This window comes from Terrapene carolina, unplaced genomic scaffold (assembly GCF_002925995.2).
Source record: "Terrapene carolina triunguis isolate 2854851 unplaced genomic scaffold, T_m_triunguis-2.0 Scaffold96, whole genome shotgun sequence".
Classification (NCBI taxonomy): domain Eukaryota; kingdom Metazoa; phylum Chordata; order Testudines; family Emydidae; genus Terrapene; species Terrapene triunguis.
In genome coordinates, this window is record NW_020664447.1 from 15,828,176 (window position 1) to 15,852,714 (window position 24,539).

The 24,539-nt window shown below is 41.3% G+C and overlaps 1 protein-coding gene across 3 annotated transcripts in view; it reads right to left on the reverse strand.

The window, feature by feature from the left end:
* The window catches only part of LUZP2 (leucine zipper protein 2), a 353,967-nt gene that overhangs the window by 149,176 nt on the left and 180,252 nt on the right, over window positions 1-24,539 (reverse strand). For all 3 annotated transcript variants that reach the window (XM_026651368.1, XM_026651367.1, XM_026651366.1), the window contains exon 5: window positions 14,690-14,752. In XM_026651368.1, the coding sequence (XP_026507153.1) occupies window positions 14,690-14,752 (63 nt within the window). The remainder of the gene's footprint in view (window positions 1-14,689; window positions 14,753-24,539) is intronic.

The window sequence follows — 24,539 nt, forward strand, 5'->3', positions numbered from 1 at the left end:
CAGTGTTATTACTGCATGTTGACACAGCATCCTGCCTTTGACACCATTCATAGTTGTAGCATTTCCAAACAGTTGTTGTGGAATGATATCCCAATGGATCTGCAATAGTTGATAAGTGACTGTGCCTTTGATTTAAAGTAGGCTGTTAGCATTTTATTATTATTAATAATAATTATTATTAGTAATAAGAATGATAAAAATCACCTTTCATCCAAATATCTAATAGGACTTTACAAATATTAATACCCTGCACTTCATCTTTGTAGAATGAATTTTTGGGGGTCTTACTCGGTACACTGGAGTTCCTGGAATTCCAGGCCTATTAATGTCTGTCATGTCTTTTACTATCTTTGGCTGCCATGGAGACTATAACCTTTCCTGTCTTATGTAACCATCAGCAGTTTATTGATGCCTTTTTCATCGTAGGTAGATTGTCATATGGTCTATATAGGGCGACTCCTGGAGATCTCGCTGAGCTTTTCAGCTAATGCAAAAGGCACACTTACCACCCCTGAAGTAGGATAAGATGTAATAAACACAATTCTTATGCTCTGCATTCAGCACTAGATTCCATTTTATATCTTGGGACAATTTAAGGTGATTATCATCATCTACAAGGACTTGAATGGCCTGGAAAATGGCTTTCTTTGAGATTTCCTTTACTCATCACAACAGTGATCTGAAGAAGAGCTCTGTATGGCTCCATAGCCTGTCTCTTTCACCAACAGAAAATGGTCCAATAAAAGTTAGTACCTCACTAACCTTGTCTCTCTAATATCCTGGGACCAACCTGGGTACAACTACACTGCACAAATCACAATAGTTGCATTCAACTGAAAAGCTCTTGCTGTCTGTCTCTAGTGCCATTTCAGTGGTGAATGGCTGTAGACTAGCCTAAGTAAAGAACCCTCAGCTATGGAATTTGCTGTGGGCAGCACAGTGATATATTTAGGAGTTCAACATTAGCATTCTCAGATTATTCTTTAATATTTACTTAAAATTTGCTGCTCCACATACAGTCCTGGCAAGTAAAATCAGTTGCTAAAATATTTTTAGGCAGCAAAAGGGGCCAAATCATCCATCTATAGAGTTCCGTTTTTCTTATCCAAACAACTTAATATACTGTCTACGGCAATCATTCAGAAGTCTAATATTCATACATATGACCATCAAGAAACTCTAATACAGTATATCATCAGTACGCTATAGTGATAAGACACAGTGTGGTTTGATTTGTGATAATACAATTTTTCATTTTAGTCAAAGTAATTCACTTATATAACATCAGGCCTGATCCAAAGCTCAATAAATAAAGAATCATTGATATCAGTGGATTTTGACAGGCCATTGAGGGGCACAATATACATGCCTGCCAAAAACTCCACAAGACTGGTATTATTAGTTCCCTTTTATACCTAAATATCCTAATACACAATGAGGTTAAGTGATCTGCTCAAGGTTGGAAGCTGGAAAAGAAACATAATATTGACTTCCAGTGACCTGCTCAGACTATTAGACCATGCTACCATTAGACTACTGCTTGAACACAATTCCAGTAAAACAGCCTTAACTACTGCCCTGTCAGACTCCTTCCTCCTGAAGTATATGAAAATTTTATATACAAAATAAATGGTGAGGAAAAAGATATCTTGTAGGTAAGAATCTCAAGAGTAAGACATCCAGCTGTATGATCAGAGGAAAATGAAAATATTTCAAAGGATTTGTTCTAGGGTTTAAAACAAAAAACCCACATCAATCAGGTAGATTTTCCTTGTGTCTGCTTATGTTAGAAAAAGATCACTTGAGTTAATGGAAGAAATGTCAAAGATTACAATAATCCATTTTTCATCTTTTACATGTTTGTCTTGATCTCGTTGTTCTGTCTTAATTATGTGTGTGAGAGACACACTTGCTTTTTTGGAATGAGTTTATCCTCCATCACTTCTCACGCTATTTTGAAAACATAATATACTAAACCTGTGTCAGTTTTCCGCCCCCCCCCCCAACACCTCCTCTCTCTTTGCTTCGCATTTTATTCTCTTTCTCCTCTCCGATTCATGCCCTTTTATTGTACTCTTTCCCCAAGATTTAAACCTTTTATTTCTATATCAAACTTGGAACATTTGAGGGCTATTAATAAACATGAAGTTCTATAGTTCCATTAAGAGCATATATAAGTTATTTTGTTCTCTCTCTTGAGAAACCTGATGCCTTCTTGTTGTACAATATTTTGTTTATTGATCTTTAGTTTTAAAGGAGGAGGAAAGTGAATTATTTGCATTCTGATTCTAGAACCTATTTAGGTGGTGAGAGTTATGATTTCTAGCAATACCAAGTTATTCTCTCTCAAGAAGAACAGGGACACATCAGTGACACTAAATTGCCAACATATTCCTCCCACTCCATTTCTGATGGGGTTTTGGGCATGGCTGAAGACTTAATAGAGCCAGTATATTTTTTCTCCCAGAGTGTTCTCTGATCCTCCCCATCCAGTTGTTAACTTAAATAGTAACTTGATTAACAATATCTTTGATATATTTTTCATCTCTAATTTGCAAATCTGTCATACCGCCTAGTGAAAGCTAAACAAAGGCATCTGCTAGTATGACTCAGCACTGGGCATTCATACAGTGTTCAAGCACCCAGTAACATGATGACTCAAGAGAGCACCCAGAATCCTTATGCAGAGTCCAAGAATACATAAAAAGTTGGTATTATTAGCATTAGAAGAAGTATAGCAGTACTGCCCAGTGAGGATCAGGATCCTGTTGTGCTAAGCACAGAACAGGGACATAGGAAAACATAGCCCCTGAAGAGTCTACAATCTAATGAATTACAATCACTGTGTTACATACACTTTGCCTTGACAAGCAGCATTCCCCTGATGTTCCCAAGGGCTTTGCAAATATTAAAACATTGAATCTCACAATACTCATAATTTATTTATTTATTTTACAGTAGCACCTAGGGTATGTCTGCAGTGCAGCTGGGAGTGAGCCTTCCAGCTTGGGTAGACAGACTCACTCTAGCTGGGCTTGAGTTAGCACATCAAAAAGAGCAGGATGGATTTTGCAGCTCGGACTGGAGCTCAGGCTCTCAAGCCTAGGGAGCCAGGGTGAATTTGAGAGCCTGAGTCCCAGTGCAAACCGCAATGGCTATATTGCTATTTTCAGTGCACTGGCTTGAGCCCAGCTAGCATGAGTCTGTCTATCCTGGCTGGGAGGCTCGTTCCCAGTTTCCGTGTAGACATACCCCAAAAGGCCCCAACCAAGATTTAGGCCCCATTGTGTTAGTTGCTGTAAAATCACATTGTAAGAGACAGTCTTTGCTCTGAAGGGCTTATAGTTTAAATACACATGACAGAGAAAAGGTCACACAACAAGTTAGTGGCACATCCAGGTACAGATCCCAGGTCACCCAACTCCCACTCCAGTCCCCATTCACTGCATCATGCTGCCTCTCGCTCAGTATTACTGATCCAAATTTATCCCTGATATAACTCTATTGACTTCAATGGAGTTACACTAGGATTCCATTTAACCTATTATTCCTATTTCATAAATGGTTCAACTGAGGCACAGATGCAAACATTTTCAGCAGTGAGAACTACTTTGAAGTATTCAGTGTGTGGGTGCCAACCCTGAAACATAGAATAAGGTCTGATTTTCAGAGATGTTGAGCTGAGGTAGCTCCCACTGATTTTAGCTGGGATAGTGGGTGCTCAGCCTCTCTGATCATCCAACCCTTCATGACACAGGTTTGGAACCTTACAACTGTAATTCCAAACTAGAGGATTCTTTAAAAAAAAGTGCGACTAAATTATTTGCCCACGATATCTGTGTCAGAGACAAAAATAAGATCTAAATCTTCCAGGACTAACTCCTGTGACTTCCCTTGGCTTCAAATTAATTTCGCTGAGCCAACACCTCCTTAAATTGAGAAGCACAAACGCCCTTGGTTACAAAATCCCCCAAAATAAATTACTATAGAAAGAGGGATTGAACATCAAGCCCTTCCATCCGGCAATAAAAGTCTAACGATCTACCTAGGAAAGGTATTAACACTACATCTGGTTTAAACTTTAGATATATTAATGAAATATTTCTCTTGGAGTATTGAGAGAGGCCTTTCTATGACTGGTAGATGAAATCAGACAAGCATAACAAGACAAGTTACATTAGAAAAGGCAGATTTAATCCCAAAGCATCTAAAAGATTAAAGGTCAAAACAGAAAAATGTAGTAGCCATTTAGATTGCAATTATTAAGGACCCTGTGATATGGACAAGATTCCATGGTCTGTTGAACTTCGTTTGTTATACTGAATTGAAGTTTCAATCCCCAAGAAATAGGATTCCCGAGTTACTAACACTCCACACCCACCAGACCCAACTTGTTCTGAGCACTTGGGAGATTGTCTCTCCAGTATCAAAACAGCTAAATCCTCTTCTGTGAAGAAAGAATCAGGAAGTGCAATAACCGAAATATACTGTACAGTAATATCCAAAAATCAATCAAGAATTCAGAGAGAGAACGGCATAAGCCAGGAGAAACAAAGGAAGACATAAGTGAATATATAAACTATCTGCACTGGTAGCCTGATTCCTCTCTGGTTCAGAATTAAATCTAAATATGTATTACTTCTTTTGGATTATATGTACCTGTACCTACACAGAATCCAAAAGGCAGCCAAGACCTGAGCTTGAGTTAACCCATTCCCAACTCATGAATACACCTTCAACAGGCAGAACTCAGACATGCATTCTTAAACAAATGATAACGTATTGTGGAAGAAAGCAAATGTAAGAGGTGGGCAAAATAAATAAATATTTGTTGTTCTGGGATGAAAGGCAAGATAGAAAGTGGATTCCAGTTGGGTTAAATTCTGTTCTTAGTTACCCCATTCAATTTAGTGGGATTACATGTGTCACTGAAGACTAGAATTTGGTCTGTAATGGAAAAAATATCCATAAAGATTCTTTTGGAAGACAAATCTTTTTCATGGAACAAAGATATATTCTTTTTTTTTTATCTTTAGTTTTGCAGCAGATAAGATAACAAGTCTTTCAGTCTTTCTCTGGACAGTATTCAGGAAGGTTTAAGCATCAGCTGCCTATGCTGATTTTCAGGGCAGTTTTAGCAATAAGCACCATTCCTGAATGCTACGCAAGGTTTCAAATGTATTGCAAGAAAATCATTTTAGTAGATCATGTTTCTTTACTGCTTGAGGTATACTGATAGCATCATCTGGTCCTCTTATGTTAAAATAAAGTGTATTACAAAGCAATGTACAATGTTTGTGGTATAGGCTTGAAGTTGCTTGTGCTAATACCGTTAGGGCCTGATTCACCACGGACTTGAAGCCTGTGCAGTCCTTTACATTTGCGGAAAGGGACAGTAAAGTGGATGTAAAGAGCTAACACCACTGTGAGTGGACAATTCTGATACGGTAGAATGATGCATTAAGAGTACCATCCTTGAATACCCTATAGCCTAGGGGTTAGTGCATTCACTCACCTTGTCTCTCTCTACTATCCTGGGAGCAATGCAGCTACAACACTATTATCTGGTCTGAATGCTATCTGAATATAACTTTTCCCTCCATTTCTTTGCAGATGGAGAAACACTGATCTCATATTTAAGATGCATGCCTAACTTCATCAGCTTCTGTTCCATGGTCCTTGAAATAGGTCCCATTTCTTGCCATATGAACATACAAAGCCAATGAGCATGTAACTAGATTTCCACTCACATCTTCTTTTCCTAGTTAAGGAAAGAAACATTAGCCCAAATCTAATACATCTTTCTCAGTTTTGGGGATAAGCTTGTAATGTGTTCATTGTCTATCTTCTATTATCAATAGAATATCATAATTGTTTACGAAAAAGAAATACGGGCTTGCTGAGCTCTCCTTCTGCTCTTGAGCTTGGAGAAGAAACTTTAAAACAGGAATCCAGCCAAAGTGAGACCATCCAAATCGAGACACGTCTTTTCAAAACAGTAGGGATGTTTAAAAAAACCTGCATTTTAGGCCATTGAATTATATTGATTTCTGAGGTAATCTAATGAAAGTTCTTTAAAAATCAGATGTACCAGAAATTATTAGACATTTTGTATTGTTCAGTTAAAATGGCATGTACAGCCCTAGAGCAATTACATGGCTACATTGTATATTTTCACATTTTAACTCTCCTTAGAAAGCATTTTTTGTGGAACAAGCATACACATGTTGCTCCAGTCCCGGAGAATTATTCAAACGCTATTCCCAGTCCAGAGAGATTTGTGGGAGTGCAGGTGGAAAATGAAATTGTCTCACAGGTGCCTGTGGGTAACAAATGTTCCTATTACGTTAATGTAAGCTAATATAAAAGTGCACTGAAGGTTGTAGCTCTTCACTATCTAGAATCAAGGCTTCAAAAAGGATTATGAGTTGTAAACACCAGACAAGGCTAACTTAATATGTGGAAAAAAATATTTGCGGTAAGTCACAATGGGGTTATTTCTCCTTGCATTGCCAGTTTAAAAATAAAATAAGGTATATACAAGATGACTAATATTAACACTGGCCTGTTTGTCTCTTATTATGGCAAATATAAAGCTGGCATTACAAAAATACATCCCCATATCCTATGCTATTCACGTTCTTATATCATACCCATTATTGTGGTATCTGAGTATTTTCCACTGTGGCAATAAGCAACATGACCAGCATCTGCCACTTGTGGCTCATTCTCTCCCGCTTCTGGTCCCTAAAGGGAAATTTGAGTGTGAACCTATTTTTTAATTTTAATTTATGTATGATATGTTATGTTTTTATGTGTATGTTTTAAACTGTGTGCATGATTTGGTCATTTTTGTGTAAGTTTTAAATGTGGGCATAATATGATATATCTGTTTTTCAAAAAAGTGAGGTAGAAGTTTGCTTTGCATTTGGAACAGAAAGTGGTGAGCTTTCTGTTATTCAATGGGAAAATAAAGATAATACTACAATTTAACCTTTTATAACCCTATTTCTCCAACGTAAATCATTGCAACCTCAAAATTATAGCCAGACATACCATCCCTTTTGGGGGAGGGGGCAGAATATTTTACAAGAAATTGAAAATATTTAGTTTTTAATTGAAAAAAGCCAAGCACACCAGAAAAGGTAAAATTTTCGGTTTGGAGAACATAATCGTTAGCAGGTACAGAAAGCACGGGGCTAGATCTCCATGCCCAATGCTGACAATATATCCCAAAGAATATGCCATAGATGCGGTCACTAATTTACTTTTAACTTTTCTTCCAGACAACTTCAAAGATTCTTACTTTTCAAAGTTAAGATAAGGTTTGATAAAAGATTCCGCAAACAATAGAAAAATTACAACTTGAAATTCATACTTCAGCTACACTGAAGGGAAAATAGCAGGTGAAAATTAAGGAGCTGAGGGTTATCATACTTTTTGTTCTGTGAGCTGCTTTGAGAGACTCTCTGATATGCATCTCCTTTCCTCTCTTAGCCCCTGTTTGTTCTGAAACATTTCATTCCACTGTCAGTCCAAAGACCATAGGCTATTCAAGACACTACTCAAGCACAAGCATAAGTCCTCTGCTAAAATGGACTTAATTGTTTGCAAAACATTGGAATAGACTAGCAATGGTAGGCTGGTACATGGAAATTTGAGAACCACTGCAATAGACCAACTGATGCCTAGAACAGGTATGGTAGACTGGTACACTTTATTCTATTTGTCTTTTTCATTTATTCATTCTCCTTTTTCTCCATCTTTTCTTGCCTTCTTCTGGGATGTATTGAAGTAAAATGAGGCCCTAAATAAGGAACTAAAATAGTAATTTAGACTAAACCTACTGAACCATATATAATGTACACTCTTCATTTGCAAAACAACTAGGGTGAAATCCTGGCTTAATTTAAGTGAATGGGGGTTTTGCCACTGAATATAAGGGAGCCAGGATTTCATGCCTAATGTCTTTAAAATCAACCAATATTTTAGACTGTAGATTCTATATATTTTCTGAAGGTCTCTAAGAACTTTTTCTAATGGGAGTCTTTAAAATGGCATTTTGTATTACAGAAATAATTAATATGTTTTTCAATTAAAAGAAAATGCATCTACTTTACAGTAGAAGGAAAAGCTACTAAACATTAACAATGTTTATTAATTACTACAGATTCTGTATGAACAGTGAATCTCCTAAGGGACAAGTTTGCTCAAAATACCAACACAGGTGGTCAGAAAATGGATCGACCTGGATTCAGGATGCATGTGTTGTCATGACAAGTGGGTCCATGAAGTGTTTGGAGGAGCACTGGTCATACTTCCAGCCCACCCATAAGCCCCTTCCATATGCTAATGACATAGGATATTCCCCTGCATTGCCTCTCTCCAATTCTCAGTCCCCTAACTGGCACCATGAAAATTGCATTTTGGCCATTCAGCTGTACAGAGGGATGGGAGGCAGATTTTCACCCTAAATGAATATCTGACATAATATCATTTACATAATAAAATGACATAATTCATACAATGAAATCAGAGAAGCATCATAGATGGTGGGATGTTCTAAATCATCTACTAAATCATTTCCAACCAACATCTTTTCCTTGCATCTTCTAAAGGACTTTGTCCAGTCAAACTTTTAAATTATAGGAAATATGGAGCTTTCTCTTCTCTTGACAGAATATTTCACACTATATATTAGATCTCACTATGAAGAAATGGTAAGTTGTACTGATTCTAAATTTACAGATACTTAATTCCCTTCAGTTACCCCCACTGAAGCTCTTTACACAGTTTTTCCTACCTTTTTGTTATTTACACCCTTCAAATACTTGTAGACAGTTACTTCCACCTTTTGACTTAGGGCCAGATACCTTCACTTAAATTGACTGGTATATAATAAGTAAATTATAAGGGAAAGGAAGGACTGTCCAGTGGTTAGGGCATAAGCCTAGGACTTGGGAGACCTGGTTTCCATACCCTGATCTACCACAGACTTCCTGTGTGACCTTAACTTCTCTGTTCCTCATGTGCAAAATGGGGATAATAAGCATTTTTTCCCCTCTATCTCTCTATGAAATGTCATTTGGCTACCTCGAGGGTCAGTTAAAATAAGCAATTGAAAAAAAACCTGTGTGCCAAACCTACATAGCTAAATATCTATCACGATTGTTCCATGTGCAGACAATACTGCATGCCAGTTGTTTGATTTAAGAAGAGTTGGAACGGAATTTATTAGTAAGAGACAGGAAATCCATAGTAGTGATAGAAGGCCTTATTTTTTAATGTTCTCCTTTCATCTCATCTCTGGGGCTACAAAACTGTGCTTCTCTATATCCTCAGGTAAGGGTGCTGAATGCTGATAAATGATACAGAACATTGAAACAGCAACCTTGGTGTAAATCTAAGGGTATGTCTACACTACGAGGGTAATTCGATTTTACTTAAATCGAATATGTGGAATCGATATTGCAAAGTTGAACGTGTGTGTCCACACTAAGGACACACTAAGGACAGTAATTCGACTTTGTGAGTCCACACTAACGGGGCGAGCGTCGATATTGGAAGCGGTGCACTGTGGGCAGCTATCCCACAGTTCCCGCAGTCCCCGCTGCCCATCGGAATTCTGGGTCGAGCCGCCAATGCCTTCTGGGTAAAAAAAATTTGTCGTCATCCGTCCGTCACTAACGCCCTCCCTCCCTCCATGAAAGCGCCGGCGGGAAATCAGTTCGCGCACTTTTCTGGTCAGTGACAGCGCGGACGCCACAGCACTGCGATCATGGATCACGCTGCGACCATCGCTGCACTTGTGGCCGTTCTCAACACCTCGCAGCTTATCATACACCTTTCCCTGAGGCAGATGCAGAGAAATCGGGCGAGGAGGCTACGGCACCGCCGTGAGAGCCTGAAGTCGGAGAGTGGCACAGAGCTGTCAGAAACCACGAGCCCCAGCGCCCAGGACATGACGTTGGCAATGGGGCATGTGGATTTTGTTGAACGGCGATTCTGGGCCCGGGAAACAAGCACGGACTGGTGGGACCGTATAGTGCTTCAGGTCTGGGATGAATCCCAGTGGCTGCGAAACTTTCGCATGCGGAAGGGGACTTTCCTCGAACTTTGTGAGTTGCTGTCCCCTGCCCTGAAGCGCAAGGACACCCGCATGCGAGCAGCCCTCACTGTCCAGAAGCGAGTGGCCATAGCCCTCTGGAAGCTTGCAACGCCGGACAGCTACCGGTCAGTCGCGAACCACTTTGGTGTGGGCAAATCTACCGTGGGGGTTGTTGTCATGCAAGTAGCCAAGGCAATCGTCAAGGTACTGCTCCCAAAGGTAGTGACCCTGGGAAACGCGCAGGTCATCATAGATGGCTTTGCCGCGATGGGATTTCCAAACTGCGGAGGGGCTATCGATGGGACTCACATCCCTATCCTGGGACCGGACCACCAGGCCAGCCAGTACATCAATAGAAAGGGCTACTTTTCAATGGTGCTGCAAGCACTGGTGGACCATCGGGGACGGTTTACAAACATCTACGTCGGATGGCCGGGCAAGGTTCATGACGCTCGTGTGTTCAGGAACTCTGGTCTGTTTAGACGGCTGCAGGAAGGTATTTACTTCCCAGACCACAAAATAACTCTTGGGGATGTGGAGATGCCTACAGTCATCCTCGGGGACCCAGCCTACCCGCTAATGCCCTGGCTCATGAAGCCCTATACTGGCGCCCTGGACACAGAAAAAGAACTGTTCAACTACCGGCTGAGCAAGTGCAGAATGGTGGTGGAGTGTGCTTTTGGCCGTCTCAAAGGGAGATGGAGAAGCTTACTCACTCGCTGTGATCTCAGTGAAACCAATATCCCCATCGTTATTGCAGCTTGCTGTGTGCTCCACAATCTGTGTGAGAGCAAGGGGGAGACCTTTATGGCGGGGTGGGAGCTAGAGGCAAATAGCCTGGCTGCTGATTACGTCCAGCCAGACAGCCGGGCCATTAGAAGATCCCAGCGGGACGCCCTGTGCATCCGGGAGGCTTTGAAAGCTAGGTTCCTGAGTGAGCAGGGCAACCAGTGACTTTTCAGTTTGTGGACAGAGAAGCTGAACCTGCCCCCGTTTCTTTACCCAGTTCATTTTGACTATCCTCTCCAGTTACATACCCCCTTCACCCCCTTCCCCTTCCCAAAAAATAAAATCATTTCGATTTTGTTAATGAACACCGTTGTCTGTATTGCTGTTTTCGCGGGAATATTTTAAACCGGGGACGCAGACTGTGGCGGGGGGGCGGGTTCAGTGTTCTGATGCAAATGATGCTTCTAAACTCCCGGAATGACAGGCTCCGCACTGGTGGACTGGTTATTTCAATGGAGAACATGAAAAACACCTCCCAGACTGACCAGGGTAACCAGTGACTGCACTGTGTATGTGTCCTGATGCTGGACCTGACACCGCCTCTGTACCCTGCTAAAGGTCACTGTCCTGCCCAATTACCAAGCCCCTTCCCCCCCTCCAGACAGACTCTCCCTCAAAAGAACCTGACTGAAACAGTAATGGACAGAAACAAACATTTTATTGCGAACCAGACATGAAACGTGGGGTGTGAAACTTGGACGGGGGCTTCTGTGAGGTGGGTGGGAAAGGACTTATGAAATTTTGGGGAATGTCAGCCTTCTAGTGCTAGAGCAGTCTGCAGGGGTTGACTGAAAGTTTTAACGGCCCTTGCCGCCCCTCCTTCTTTGGAGTTTGGGTGAGGGTGGTGTGGGACTTGGTGGCGGGTGAGGGCGGTTACAGATAGACTGCAGCGGGGCTCTGTCCTCCTGCCTCCGGTCTTGCAGAACATCCACAAGGCGCCGGAGCGTGTCCGTTTGCTCCCTCATTAGTCCAAGCAGCTTTTCAGTAGCCTGTTGGTCCTCCTGACGCCACCTCTCCTCCCGTTCCATGACTGCTCGGTGCATTTGTGACAAGTTCTCCCTCCACTGTGTCTGCTGGGCTGCCTGGGCTCGGGAGCAGTCCATTAGTTCTGAGAACATGTCTTCACGCGTCTTCTTCTTCCTCCGCCTAATCTGCGCTAGCCTCTGGGAGTGTGCTGAGAGGCTGGGTTGGGAGACAGTCGCAGATGTGTCTGTGTGAATTGTGAAAAGGGAGTGAATTCCTGAGACAGATAAATGAAATTGTATACAAAGAACCTAGTCTTTCTCTGTGAACAAGACCATGCACTGCACCTCTCACATGCGCACTCAGGACAAGGTCGAATTTTCGGCCGTCGCCTTCAGTGCCTGTGGACTTGCGGAGGTCTTGGAGTGTTCAGAGAACTGTGGCTGGAGACCTGAACTTCTGGAGCGGGCAATAATGGTAAGCCGCAGACTTGTGGCTGCTTAAAACTCCAGCAGTAGCACTGGCCTCCTTTCACATTGAAAGCAATGCCAGTCTCTGCTGCCAGCAATCAGGACAGCATCAACTCTGCCCCTGTCCCACCCCCTCGCGGCTGTCCCAGGGAAAGATCCCTGTATGCTGCCCCTCTCCCTCCACCGCGTGGCTGTAAAGCAGTCCCAATACTAACATTCCCCTCCCTAATTCAAAGCAGGGCGTCATGAGCGACATCACCCTCCTGAGGATCCCGGACACCCAGAGAGAACGCATGCTGTGGGAAAGCATGCAGAAACCGGGGCCGTATGCCGCCATGCTATGTCGGGCCATGATCCCCGAGTACCTGATTGTGGCATGGAGGGGACATGTCTGCTACCACGGAGGGCCCACTAAGATCGCCCTACCCCGGAACCTGATCAACAGGCTTGAGCTCTACCTCCACGAGACCTACGAGGAGTTCTCCTACGAGGATTTCTCGTCGATCCCCGGCCACATTGACCGGATTTTCGCGTAGGTGCACTGGGACTATGGAGTGGAGCGTCTTGGGCCTGGGAATCATGGAGTAACGGACATTGTGAAAATTTTTTAAAACACTTGGGACTAAATTGAGAAGAGGCCAAGACAGAGAAATCATGAAAACCCATTTGTTACCTTTGTAAATATTCCTGTTTTGTACCTGATTATTTTTTTACTAGTTTACAGCACTTTTATAAATATACATTGTTAATAGTATAAATATTACCGTTCTGTTTTAAATAAATGTTTACATGTTTACAGCACTTACTGCTTGATCCTTCCCCTGATTCTGTGTCCGGGGTAAGGGATGGGGACGGTTGGTACGGGATCTCGGTAAGGGTGATGAAGAGCTCCTGGCTGTCGGGGAAATCAGCGGTGCCAGCGCTGTCGACTGCCTCGTCCTCCTCATCTCCTTCTTCATCTTCCCCGTCCGCTGTCATGTCCGACGAGGAACCGGCCGCGGACATGATCCCATCCTCGGAGTCCACGGTCAGGGGTGGGGTAGTGGTGGCGGCCGCTCCCAGGATGGAATGCAGTGCCTCGTAGAAACGGGATGTGTGGGGCTGGGATCCGGAGCGTCCGTTAGCCTCTTTGGTTTTTTGGTAGCCTTGTCTCAGCTCCTTGATTTTCACGCGGCACTGCGTTGCATCCCGGCTGTAGCCTCTCTCTGCCATGGCTTTGGAGATCTTCTCGTAGATCTTAGCATTCCTTCTTTTGGAGCGCAGCTCTGAAAGCACGGACTCATCGCCCCACACTGCGATGAGATCCAAGACTTCCCGATCAGTCCATGCTGGGGCCCTCTTTCTATTGGATTGCACGGCCATCTCTGCTGGAGAGCTCTGCATAGTTGCCACTGCTGCTGAGCTCCCCTCGATGTCCAAAGAGGAACTGAGATTCAAACTGCCCAGACAGGAAAATGAAAATGAATTCAAATTTTCCCGGGGGTGTGGCTGGTCAGAGCATCCGAGCTCGGACTGCTGTCCAGAGCGTCAACAGAGTGGTGCACTGTGGGATAGCTCCCGGAGCTATTACCGTCGATTTCCATCCACACCTAGCCTAATTCGATATGGCCATGTCGAATTTAGCGCTAATCCTCTCGTTGGGGAGGATTACAGAAATCGATTTAAAGAGAGCTTTATGTCGAACTAAATGGCTTCCTGGTGTGGACGGGTGCAGGGTTAATTCGATATAACGGCGCTAAAGTCGACATAAAAGCCTAGTGTAGACCAGGCCTTAGCTAGTTCACTATACCTGACTCACACTTCTTTTGGATACTATATGAATCAAGAAATAAAATGATCTATACCTGATAGTAACTCTGTTGCAGATACAGTATGTGAAACAATCAGGCACTGCAGCGTCCACCATTTTTAATTTCAACCTATATCTCTCTTAATCAGGTATATGTTAAATACTCACTACAGTAAAATAGGAGGTTTATATATTCAAAATGCTCTAATTTAATTCTGATGCCAGCATTTATAGGATTACACATAAACCGCCATTAAGTGTTTCAAGGTTATGTACTCAAAAATAAAGGTAGAATACTATGATAAAAAGAGTGTTTGCACCTGTACGATCTCATATCATGTCTTAATAGAATAAATCTGAGCAAACATGGAAAATTTCACAATTCCAGAAAGTAAAACAAAGCTGAAAACCTGTGCCTTTTTTGTAAATATACTAACAATTTGACCACTATTCCTTTCTTGGTTTAATCTCACAGAACAAACTAAAGTGCATTCAATGTTGTTCAAATATTGAGACTTCTTTAAAATTCACTCTAAAAATACTTTGCTGACAATCAAATATCTCTCTTACCTCATTCTGGAGATCTCTGATCATTTTGCTCTTCCTTTCCATTTCAGTCTTCAGAAAATTAATCTGCCAGTTTAAAAAAATGCTAAATGTTACATTTTGAAGCATACTACAAATGCCACACAATCATTTCTTTTCCACTCTCTTGCTTTTCTTTTCCTCTTCACAACTTTTGATAGGCTATTCAAAAATTAAGCCACTAGTCATATCTATCCCTACCGATAAGACACCTTACTTAACTAAAAGAAGTGCCCTGCCTTGGTAGACTACAGTTTCACATCTATTAAATAGTCTGTAATAAAGTGACAATACAGGTAGCTAGGGGATTCGCTAAACAAGATAGGTTAATAAAGCAACTCATTCTGCATGAAAATCCTTAGAGTCCTAGTTTTGTTTTTGGATGGATCTGATACATCCAGATTTTTTCAGAGAATTGAAGATTTTTAGAACAACAAAATTTGCTGTTTTTATAATCACAAAATCTAAGCAGTTTTCAATCTCCTATATGTTAACATAACAGCTGTCAGATTCTAACACTCTTACTTATACTAAATAGCATTATTACTACATGAGTGGCTCCATCAAGCTTTTGGAGCCAATGAGTGCACTCATGGAGTAAAGGTGTCAGAATCTGGTTCCTAAGCCTATGCTAAATTCAAGGAATTCTTACATGTAAAAGTTTGACTCAATTTCTGCAGTTCATGTAGTTCAAGAAGGATCATTGGTTTACACAAGTCAAATTGTATTTTTCTTTATAGGAGTCAGACTGCATTCACTTCATTGCTAGGTAACTCAGCATTCACTTCATTGCTAGGCACATTTTAGAGGACAGCGAGGGATAAAGGTGTATGTAGTTAAAATAAACATGACAATGTGAAAATATCCATTTCATATTAGGATGCCATGGCAATCCTAAATGAATTAGCAATACAGAGATTAAAAAAGTAGACCAGCTCTCTCTGCAACAAACAAACAAACAAACAACAAAAAGCATTCACACAAAGAAAAACAGCTGAGGAAACTTTGTAGTTCACATAAGAGCACTTGTGAAAGTATTCCTATAAATTCACTTTGGGAAAACCTGCTGTTTTAAGAAGGAGGACGACATTAGGATACAGATCCTTTCACTCCTGGAATCAGGGCCGGCTCTGGCTTTTTTGCCGCCCCAGGGGCCGGGGGGAGGGCGCCAGGGGGGAGGGCGGCCGGAGCCCTGGGAGGAGTGCGGCGAGCCCCGGCCGAGGGGAGGGCGCCGGGGGGGAGGGCGGCGAGCCTGGCCGGGGCCCCGCTCTCCCCGGTGGCCGGAGCACCGCCCCGCCCCCCTCCAGGTGCCGCCCCAAGCACAAGCTTGGTGGGCTGGTGCCTGGAGCCGGCCCTGCCTGGAATACGGGCCTCAGTGGCTTTACCCTAAGACAAGCTCTTCTTTAGATTGTGTGACATTGAGTAGATTGTTTTAGAGGTCAGTAATTAAAAAACACCATCACACTTGGCACCACTGATAACCATACCAGCAATGAAGCCAGTGAACAATGTATCAGTGGGGGGAGAGGTCCCTTCAGGTCAGGGATGATTGGCAGGGCTATATGGAACTTTTGCTGTCCAAGTCCTGTGGATAAAGACCTAGATTGTGGAAAACGCTGATTATTCTCAATTCCCATTGATTTTAGTGGGAGTTGAAGACTTTCAGCAGCCTCACAGATGATCAAGATGCTCAAATAGAGAATTTTAGTCTGCAAGACATTTGGCCTAAAACATCTGGGCTTTACTAAACCACTTAAAAATAGTCACTGTGAAACCACAGGTCCAAGAACCATGGAAGAATCACAAATAGAGTATAGGATAAATGTGGCTCTTTAGATGCACTGCTCTATCTGTTCAAAGGATATAGTTAAGACAGGCAAAAAAATTGACCTTCATTGACATGAGTCCTATTTCTCAGTCATTACTCTCAAGAGAGATTCCTTTCATTTTTCCTCCAAAGTTGCTCATTTCTGGTGCTGAAATAACTAAAATAATAGGAGATTGGTACAGGATTGGTAATAGGATGGTACAGAAAATGTTCTCAATGTGCTACTGCTATTATAGGACATGGACACTAGCCTGGCTATTCTGCTAGGGTGAAATTTAGTGTATTTTAAAGAGTCCCCACAAAGCCATATGTGCCACGTAAGCTTTTTGCACAGTAGACGTAAATCACACTGATATGGGCACCTAAGAATATGTATACTAAATCAATTAACCTAAATAAATACATTTTAGTTTTCCACAGAAAACCATTTCTTTTCAAGTTAAACTATATCTGAATTAAGAAAAAATGCATGTATTGTTTGCATTCCTTGGAATTCTAAGGCTGTGCCACTTAATCTTTAGCAGCTGACGAGCCAATTAGTCATAAAACAGAGCTGCAGTAAGCCACATAAAAGACTTAGATTTATATTACTTGGCTACTAGAGCTAATATAGAGATAACCCCATCTGTCCATTTGAGTGTGTCTGTGTATGCCTCTATATTTTGGTGCCCTAAGGCAATTGTCTCAGTGTCAGGATGTTGCATGATGCTTTTACTCAAATCCAAGGTCAGAACATCATGCAAGGCTATAAAGGACTGCATGCGGTTTGAGAACCTTGAGTTGAAAAACGCTGCTTGGGGGCATATAATAATAGTGCATGAATCATTACTTGGGTGTAGAAACTCTGCTTTCTGCCTCCTCCACCCTAATACACCTATTATTATCATATGCATGAATGGCCATTCAAGTTCTGGTATATCTTTTTGTTTAAATTAAAGGCTGGGAAGCCACGCAGGAGTTTTCTGCATCCCATTATTCAGTCTTTTCACCCAGTTTGGCATCCATGGTTATCAAATGCTGTTTGTCTTTAACTGATATCTAGCTGCAATTAAAAATAAATATTGAAAATATATTACAGCTCGAAGCCAGTGAACTTTTCAATGTTAAACAAGGACTGTGCTTCTGTGACTCCAGGAGACAAGCGTTTCAGAGCTTATTACATTTGTTAAAGACAACAGCTTTCATCCACTGGCCTTTACTCTCAGCAGTTTTTGACCTTGAAATTTCCAAATTAACCTCCCTCCTGAAATACAAAATGCTCTAACAGATGGCAATGATCTAATTCTAAGAATCAGACATTTATTTTATATGAATATTTACCATAGATGAAGGACAGAAGAACACCAACATGTAATTGTTATTGCACAGTCAAAGCTTGCAAGCTGGATGCTTAGTCACTACTTATGTCTCACTTAGGACAGGTTAAGCCATGAACAATTAACAATGCACTGAAGTACAGCATGTGCACTGATATTGTCCATTACTATGGCTACAACTGGCAGTCCTGCCATAGTCAACAGTATATCTGTTATGATCCTGCTTTGAGGGTTGTATTATGCTAATGGTTTAGTTTGGGTAGAGTTGAAAACAAAGCAGGCAGATTCTCAGTACAAGAATATATATTTGGAAAAGAAAAACCAAAGTTTTAAACTGGGAAATTTTATTCACTTGGGCCCAAATCCTGGTCCCAGTGAATTCAACATAAAAACTTTTGGCTTTGACAGGACCAGGATTTGGCCCCTGGAGTAAGCTACATTCTGTTGGTATTAAACCCCCCAGCCTGCCAAAAAGTTAGATCTGCCCTGTCTTTTGAAGAAAATAGAGAAAACTTGCTTCATTGGAGGATGAATCCCATAAAGTGCTAAGCACACTTAACTGCCATTAATATTAATAGGAGCTGAGGATACTTGGTGGCTCTTGGAATTTTCTGCAGGATTCAGGATTGAATCCTTAAAGAAAAGATATTTCACTCAGATAAACTTTTCTATTTTTGTCATAATGGCTTTAAGAGGTTTTCGTTAAGGCTGTTTTCAACAAAAGATGGTCATTTATTATGGCTCTGCTCTGACTGAAATGCCTGTTATTTAAATGAAGTGAACAGTCTATATATTTCTAGCAAAAGGCAGGATAGATCTGAGGTTTTCATTGTTAGATTCTTATTCATGGTTAGAGATCTCTGGAGGAAATCTTGCATTCTTTATTACTACTATTTCTCATATTTTAGCATTACTATTTTATTTATATTTACTACTAATAAAATTACTCTGCGGTTGTTAGCAACATTGCCAGGTCCAAGCCTGGATAAAAGAGAAGGGTTCTGCAGCTGGGTTTGTGACCCACTCAGGTAAAAGCTTACTGCATCAGAAGCAGTTCAGTTAAACAAAACTTGAAGATGGTAGGTGCAGATGGAGCTCAAAACCCAAGTACGACAGATCTCAGTGAAAGTCAAAAGGAAGATCAGATCTCAGGACATCTAATCATGATGACTAAATCCATAACAAGAGTAGCAACGTGGAATGTACATATTCTGTATAGTATGGGAAAGCTGGCACAGGTTACATGAGAAATGAAAAAATACCTTCTGAACATACTTGCGTCATTGAGACGTTATGGGCAGGGAGTGGCAAGATGCTGTCTGACGGTGGTACAATCTTATACTCAGGAGGAGGAACACATGAAAGAGGTGTAGTAATTATGCTGGATGACACCATAGTGAAGACCCTGCTGGCTTGGAAGCCAGTGAACAACAAAACAACAGGAAAGCTCCACACAAGTCATGCCAAGTGTAGAATAATCTAAGTACATGCACCAACAAATACAGCGGGCAACAGTGAAAAGTATACATTCTATGAGCAGTGGCAACAAGTATTGGATGATGTGCCTAACCATGACATCAGGCTGATGATAGGTGACTTCAATGCACAAATCAGCAACAACTCTACTGGCTGGCAAAGAGTCCTGGGCAAACAGCAAAAGGTATCCAAGCTAATAATGGTGAATGGACCCTGAATCTCTGTGGCATAAGCATTCTAGAAATCGACTCTTCCAAGACAAGAGGATTCACAAGCTCACATGGAGATCACCAGATAATACATCTGTCAACCAGATAGACCGTGTGTGTATATCTATAAGATGGCATCTTCTTTAAGGGATGTCAAAGTCAGAAGAAGAACAGATGTTGGTTACTATATTTTAGTGGTCACGTTACAACTTAAACTCAAAAAGATCACGAAGACAGATTAAAAGTGTTACAGTACGTGATGGGGAATCCACCCCACACAAGCCCTACTGGGACTAAGGTGGTTAGCTGGGCCAATTAACTCTTCCTCAGAAGAGGAGCCAGGGAGCAGGGATTAATTAGCTGTGGCTCAGCTGGATAGGAACAGGAAGGGCCTGTATAAAGCTCAGGAGCTGAGAGCAGGTGGGAGCTGCAGGGGAAGTAGTCTGCAGTTAGTCCTTGGGAGAAGGGAGGTGTGTTTGGAGCTATAGAGATAGGTATCATACAATTAGTCCCTGGGAGGAGGAAGTTTGGGCTGGAAAACCTGGGAGCGGGGGGAGAAGCCAGAAAGATAGAAAGATAGGAAAAGCTCAGGGACCTTTGCTGCTAAATAGAGGGTCCCTGAGTTGCAAAACGGAGTAGAGGGTGTGCCTGGCTTCCCCTACCAGCCACTGGCACCATAGATGCAGTGAATAGGAAGACTGCTGATGAGAAGAGACTTTGATACCAAGAAATGCAGATCAGATTCCAGATGGAATTTAGCAACCATTCCAGTGTTTTACAGTACCACAAGGAGTTAAGTCTCAAGGAGAATGGATCAAATTGGAAGAAGACAGTAGTTGAGACAGCAGCTGAAGTAGCGGACCTACAAAGAGGATGGAAGAAAGAGGCATGCGTTTAAATAGTTGAATAAAACTATTTATGTACCTAAAGTTGTGTGTGTGAATATCATTGGTAATAGGTCTTTGTTAGCCTATCCTTACTCACTACTTTAAAAAGCCAGTTAGATGCATCTTAATGTCAGTATTAAAACTAATAACTGAAAGATTTCAGTCATTTTTTAAATTTCTAGTATATGTAGTACCTATATTTTTCAGTTCACAAACAATTTAGTTCACAAAGTAATATACTTTATACTGTATAATATTAAAGGAAAGTGAAATATTTTATTGCACACACACAGAGAACTATTTCAAATATTGTGGGTCTGAAAAAATGGGATACAAATCCAAGCACTGTTTTCTTTCCAATAACAATTTATAAATTATTCTATAATCTAAAAACTGAACTAAAGAGATAATCAATTGAAAGCTGTTTCAGATGCTTTAAACAAAGTTCTAGGATGAGGGAAATATAATGGATTTTTTTTAAAAAAAGCCATATTTCTTCCTTTTTCTTTTTTCCCTCCTCTCTCATTTCCCCCCCTCATTTTTCCCATTTCAGTTTAGATTTATTTGTTTTTAAATGTCATACACTGCATGCTTCATAAAGGGTAGTTCCCTGACAAACTACATCATAGCAGTTTTAGATTAAATCTCAGGAAATACTTTCTAACAGTAGGGGAATGGACAAACTGCCTAGGGAAGTCATGGAAGCTCCTTCACTAGAGGTTTTCAAAAAGAGGCTGGATAGACATCTATCTTGAATGGTGTAGACCCAAAAGCTGCTGCATCTTGTCAGGGGGTTAAGACTAGATGACCCTTGCAATCTCTTCTAACCCTATGGTTCTATAATTCTAAGGTAGCATATACAGCTACATTTTATTGGACACACATATATATATATATAAGGCTACGTTTTAGTCACAGTTATTTTTAGTAAAATCATGGACAGGTCACAGGCAGTAAACAAAAATTCATGGCCCGTGACTTGTCCATGACTTTTGCTATATACCCCTAACTAAAACTTGAGCGGGGGGCTGCGGGTGCTCTGAGTAGGGCAGCAGGGGGCACTGCAGGTGCTGGGGGAGGTGGCCCGGGACCCCCACTGGTGTTGGCGGGGGGAGGATTGGCAGGGCACGCAGGGACTCCCTACCCAGCTCCATGTCCCTGCAGCTCCTAGGTGGTGGAGGGGCCAGGGGCTCATCCGCATGCTGCTCCCGGTCCCACCACAAGCACCGGCTGTGCAGCTCTCATTGGCCGGGAACCGCAGCCAATGGGAGCTGTGGGGGTGGGGCCTGTGGGCATGGGCAGAGCATGGCAGGGAGCCCCCGGCCCCTTCACCGCCTAGGAGCTGCAGGGCCATGCCAGGGGTAGCCCCCACCCCTAGGTAAGCACCCTCCCCGCACCCGCCAACCCCCTGCCCCTAGCCCCAAACTCTCTCCCACACACCCAAACTGCTGCTACTGGCCCAGAGACTGCTAGGGCAGCTCCTGAGCCAGCATCAGCCGCTGCAGATCACGGAGGTCATGGAAAGTCACCAAATCTGTGACTTCCATGACTGACAGACTTGCAGCCTTACATATATATACACACATATTGCTTATTTTGTGTACAACGAATGCTTATTCAGCAGAAGCCATTAAAACACAGCATTTGCTGAAACATTTAGATTTCTTTCGTTCGATCAAAACTATTTGGCGATTTCGTGTTGAGTTCATGAATAGTTTCAATTAACTCAAAATAGCATTTTTTGGTGAATAAACTACTAGTCCATAAAATTTTGCCCAGGCCTAGTTTATATAATATGGCCAGTGGGTGATAAAGGATTAATACAGTAAGTTCTGCAAAGCTCGGACACTTGAGTAATGTATTCAAGATGCTATGGTGCTGTTAATTTAGATCTGCCAATTTAGGACAAGCCATCTATAATATTTCCACATTATTTTTAATATAATTTGATTTACTTAATTATTTTAGGTTCTTAAATACAACCATTTTGCAGTTACTTAATAGATCCCATCATTGCCCTCTGGCAGGTGTTCTCTATTTGTTCAAAATATGTAATGCTAATTTACCAATTGAGTAACACGCAATAAGTAGGAGATTGATTATATTATTCCGAGTTGCCAAGAATAGAACAGGCATTCTAACCTTCCCTCCTCCAGCAATTTTCTGCAAATATTCCAGTTTGAGGCTTTATGGGCTTGATTCAACAATGATTCTTATCTCATTTACACCAGTGTAAATCAGGAGTAACTCCACTGACTTCAATATGCATGTTTGACCAGAATATAGCCTTACAGTTAAGTAAAACAGAACTAAATGCAACCCCCACCCTCCACACCAGACTTCCCTCTTCAAGTATTAAGAAAATGTCTTACAGATTTTTGTCCATATCATTCAACTGGCTTTCAGAAAGGTGTGGAACACTTCAGGAGACAGGATTAAGTGACAGTAATAATAATTATTTCCATTTTTATTGCATCTTTCAACTAATCATCTCAAAATACTTCAAATAGTAATTCATTTTACTGAAGGCTACACTAAGAGGTTAATTGTCTTGCACAGGGTCACATACCAAAAGCTCAACTTTGCTACCCTTGAAATCATTGGGAGGCCAATCACTCGCAAAGCTGAGAATTCTGCGTCACAATCTCCTCCTCTAACCAGTTGACAACAACCTGGGACAAATTCTGCTCTCAGTTACACTGGTGATCTATCCCACTGTGTTCCAAAGGTGGTAGGGGGTGGTGCAGAATCACTGAATTGTAACTAAGAATTTTGGCCCTTGTATCTCACTCCAGGATTACACCCTACTCTGAATGCACCATGAAAGAGATCCCACAGAAGGTAAAAGCTAATGCAAAAGAGACAGAACTTTATATAAAAATAGGAAAAATGAAAAGTAAAATTAACTCCAAATTTTAGAGGTACCTCTTTGTTGACCTAATTTGAGATGCAAGAATTTATACCACTGTTGAACTGCTCTTAAACATATACAGTGTAACAAACAAGAAGTCAGGAGATTCTAATTTAAAGTTTGTTTTGTTTTGTGTTTTCACTCCAGCCACTAGAATGACCAGAAAAATCGGGATGGGGTTGAGGGGATAATAGGAGCCTATGTAAGAAAAAGCCTCACATATCGGGATTGTTCCTATAAAATCGAGACATCTGGTCACCCTACCTATCACTAATACTCATCTTTATTACCGTACATTATTGACCCTTCACCGAGGTCAGTGGAGGCCCATCAATGCAGTTGAAAGCAGAATTTGGCTTACCATGTTTTCAACTGGTTGGAGAAGAGAATTGGGATAAACAAATCCTGTGCTCTGCTTTGTTATTGACTTTAGGACAGTACTCCCATTTAAAAACTATTGCTAGATTAGCTAGATAATTTGTTTTAATTTTCTTGACACACATTACCATGACTACCTTGGCAGGACTAATTTTGACCTGCTTATTTTTTATACTATAATCAAATATAATAAAATACAATCAAATTAAGCATATTCTTTTCATTTTCTGCCCAAATCAAAGCTTAAGTGTTGGGGATTTTGTTTGTTGTTTTGTTCTCTCTCTCTCTCTCTCTCTCTCTCTCCCACCCCCAAAAACAAAAACAAACAAAAAACCCCATACCCTCAAACAATAATAAATACCTAAATATGTGGCAAAGAGGATACAATGCTTTGTAAAGGAATGGATTCCCCTCCCAAGCTTTCAGAGAGCAGTGAAGAAAAAGTACTTTCTGATATTATAAATATTCCCTTGGAAGTTTTCTTTTAAATTATGATTATAAAATGCACTTTATTTCTCCTTTACAGCAGAATGCTTCCATACATGTATTTGGACAAAACTATTTCTTTTTTCAAAAGCATAGTATGAGCTGGATATAGGGTGCATTTCAGCAATGCAGTTAAACATGCACTTAACTTTAAGCACAAGTAGTGCCATTGACTTCCATAAAACTACCCTATCTTTTAAGTACCTTGCTGAATTGCGGCCACAGTATCTGATCTTGCTCCCACTGAAGCCAATGGAAATTTTCCTATATATGTAAGTGGGAATATGATCATTCCTAAACTAGTTAATAAAATTCACATCTTGTTAAAGAAGCATTCACAATCT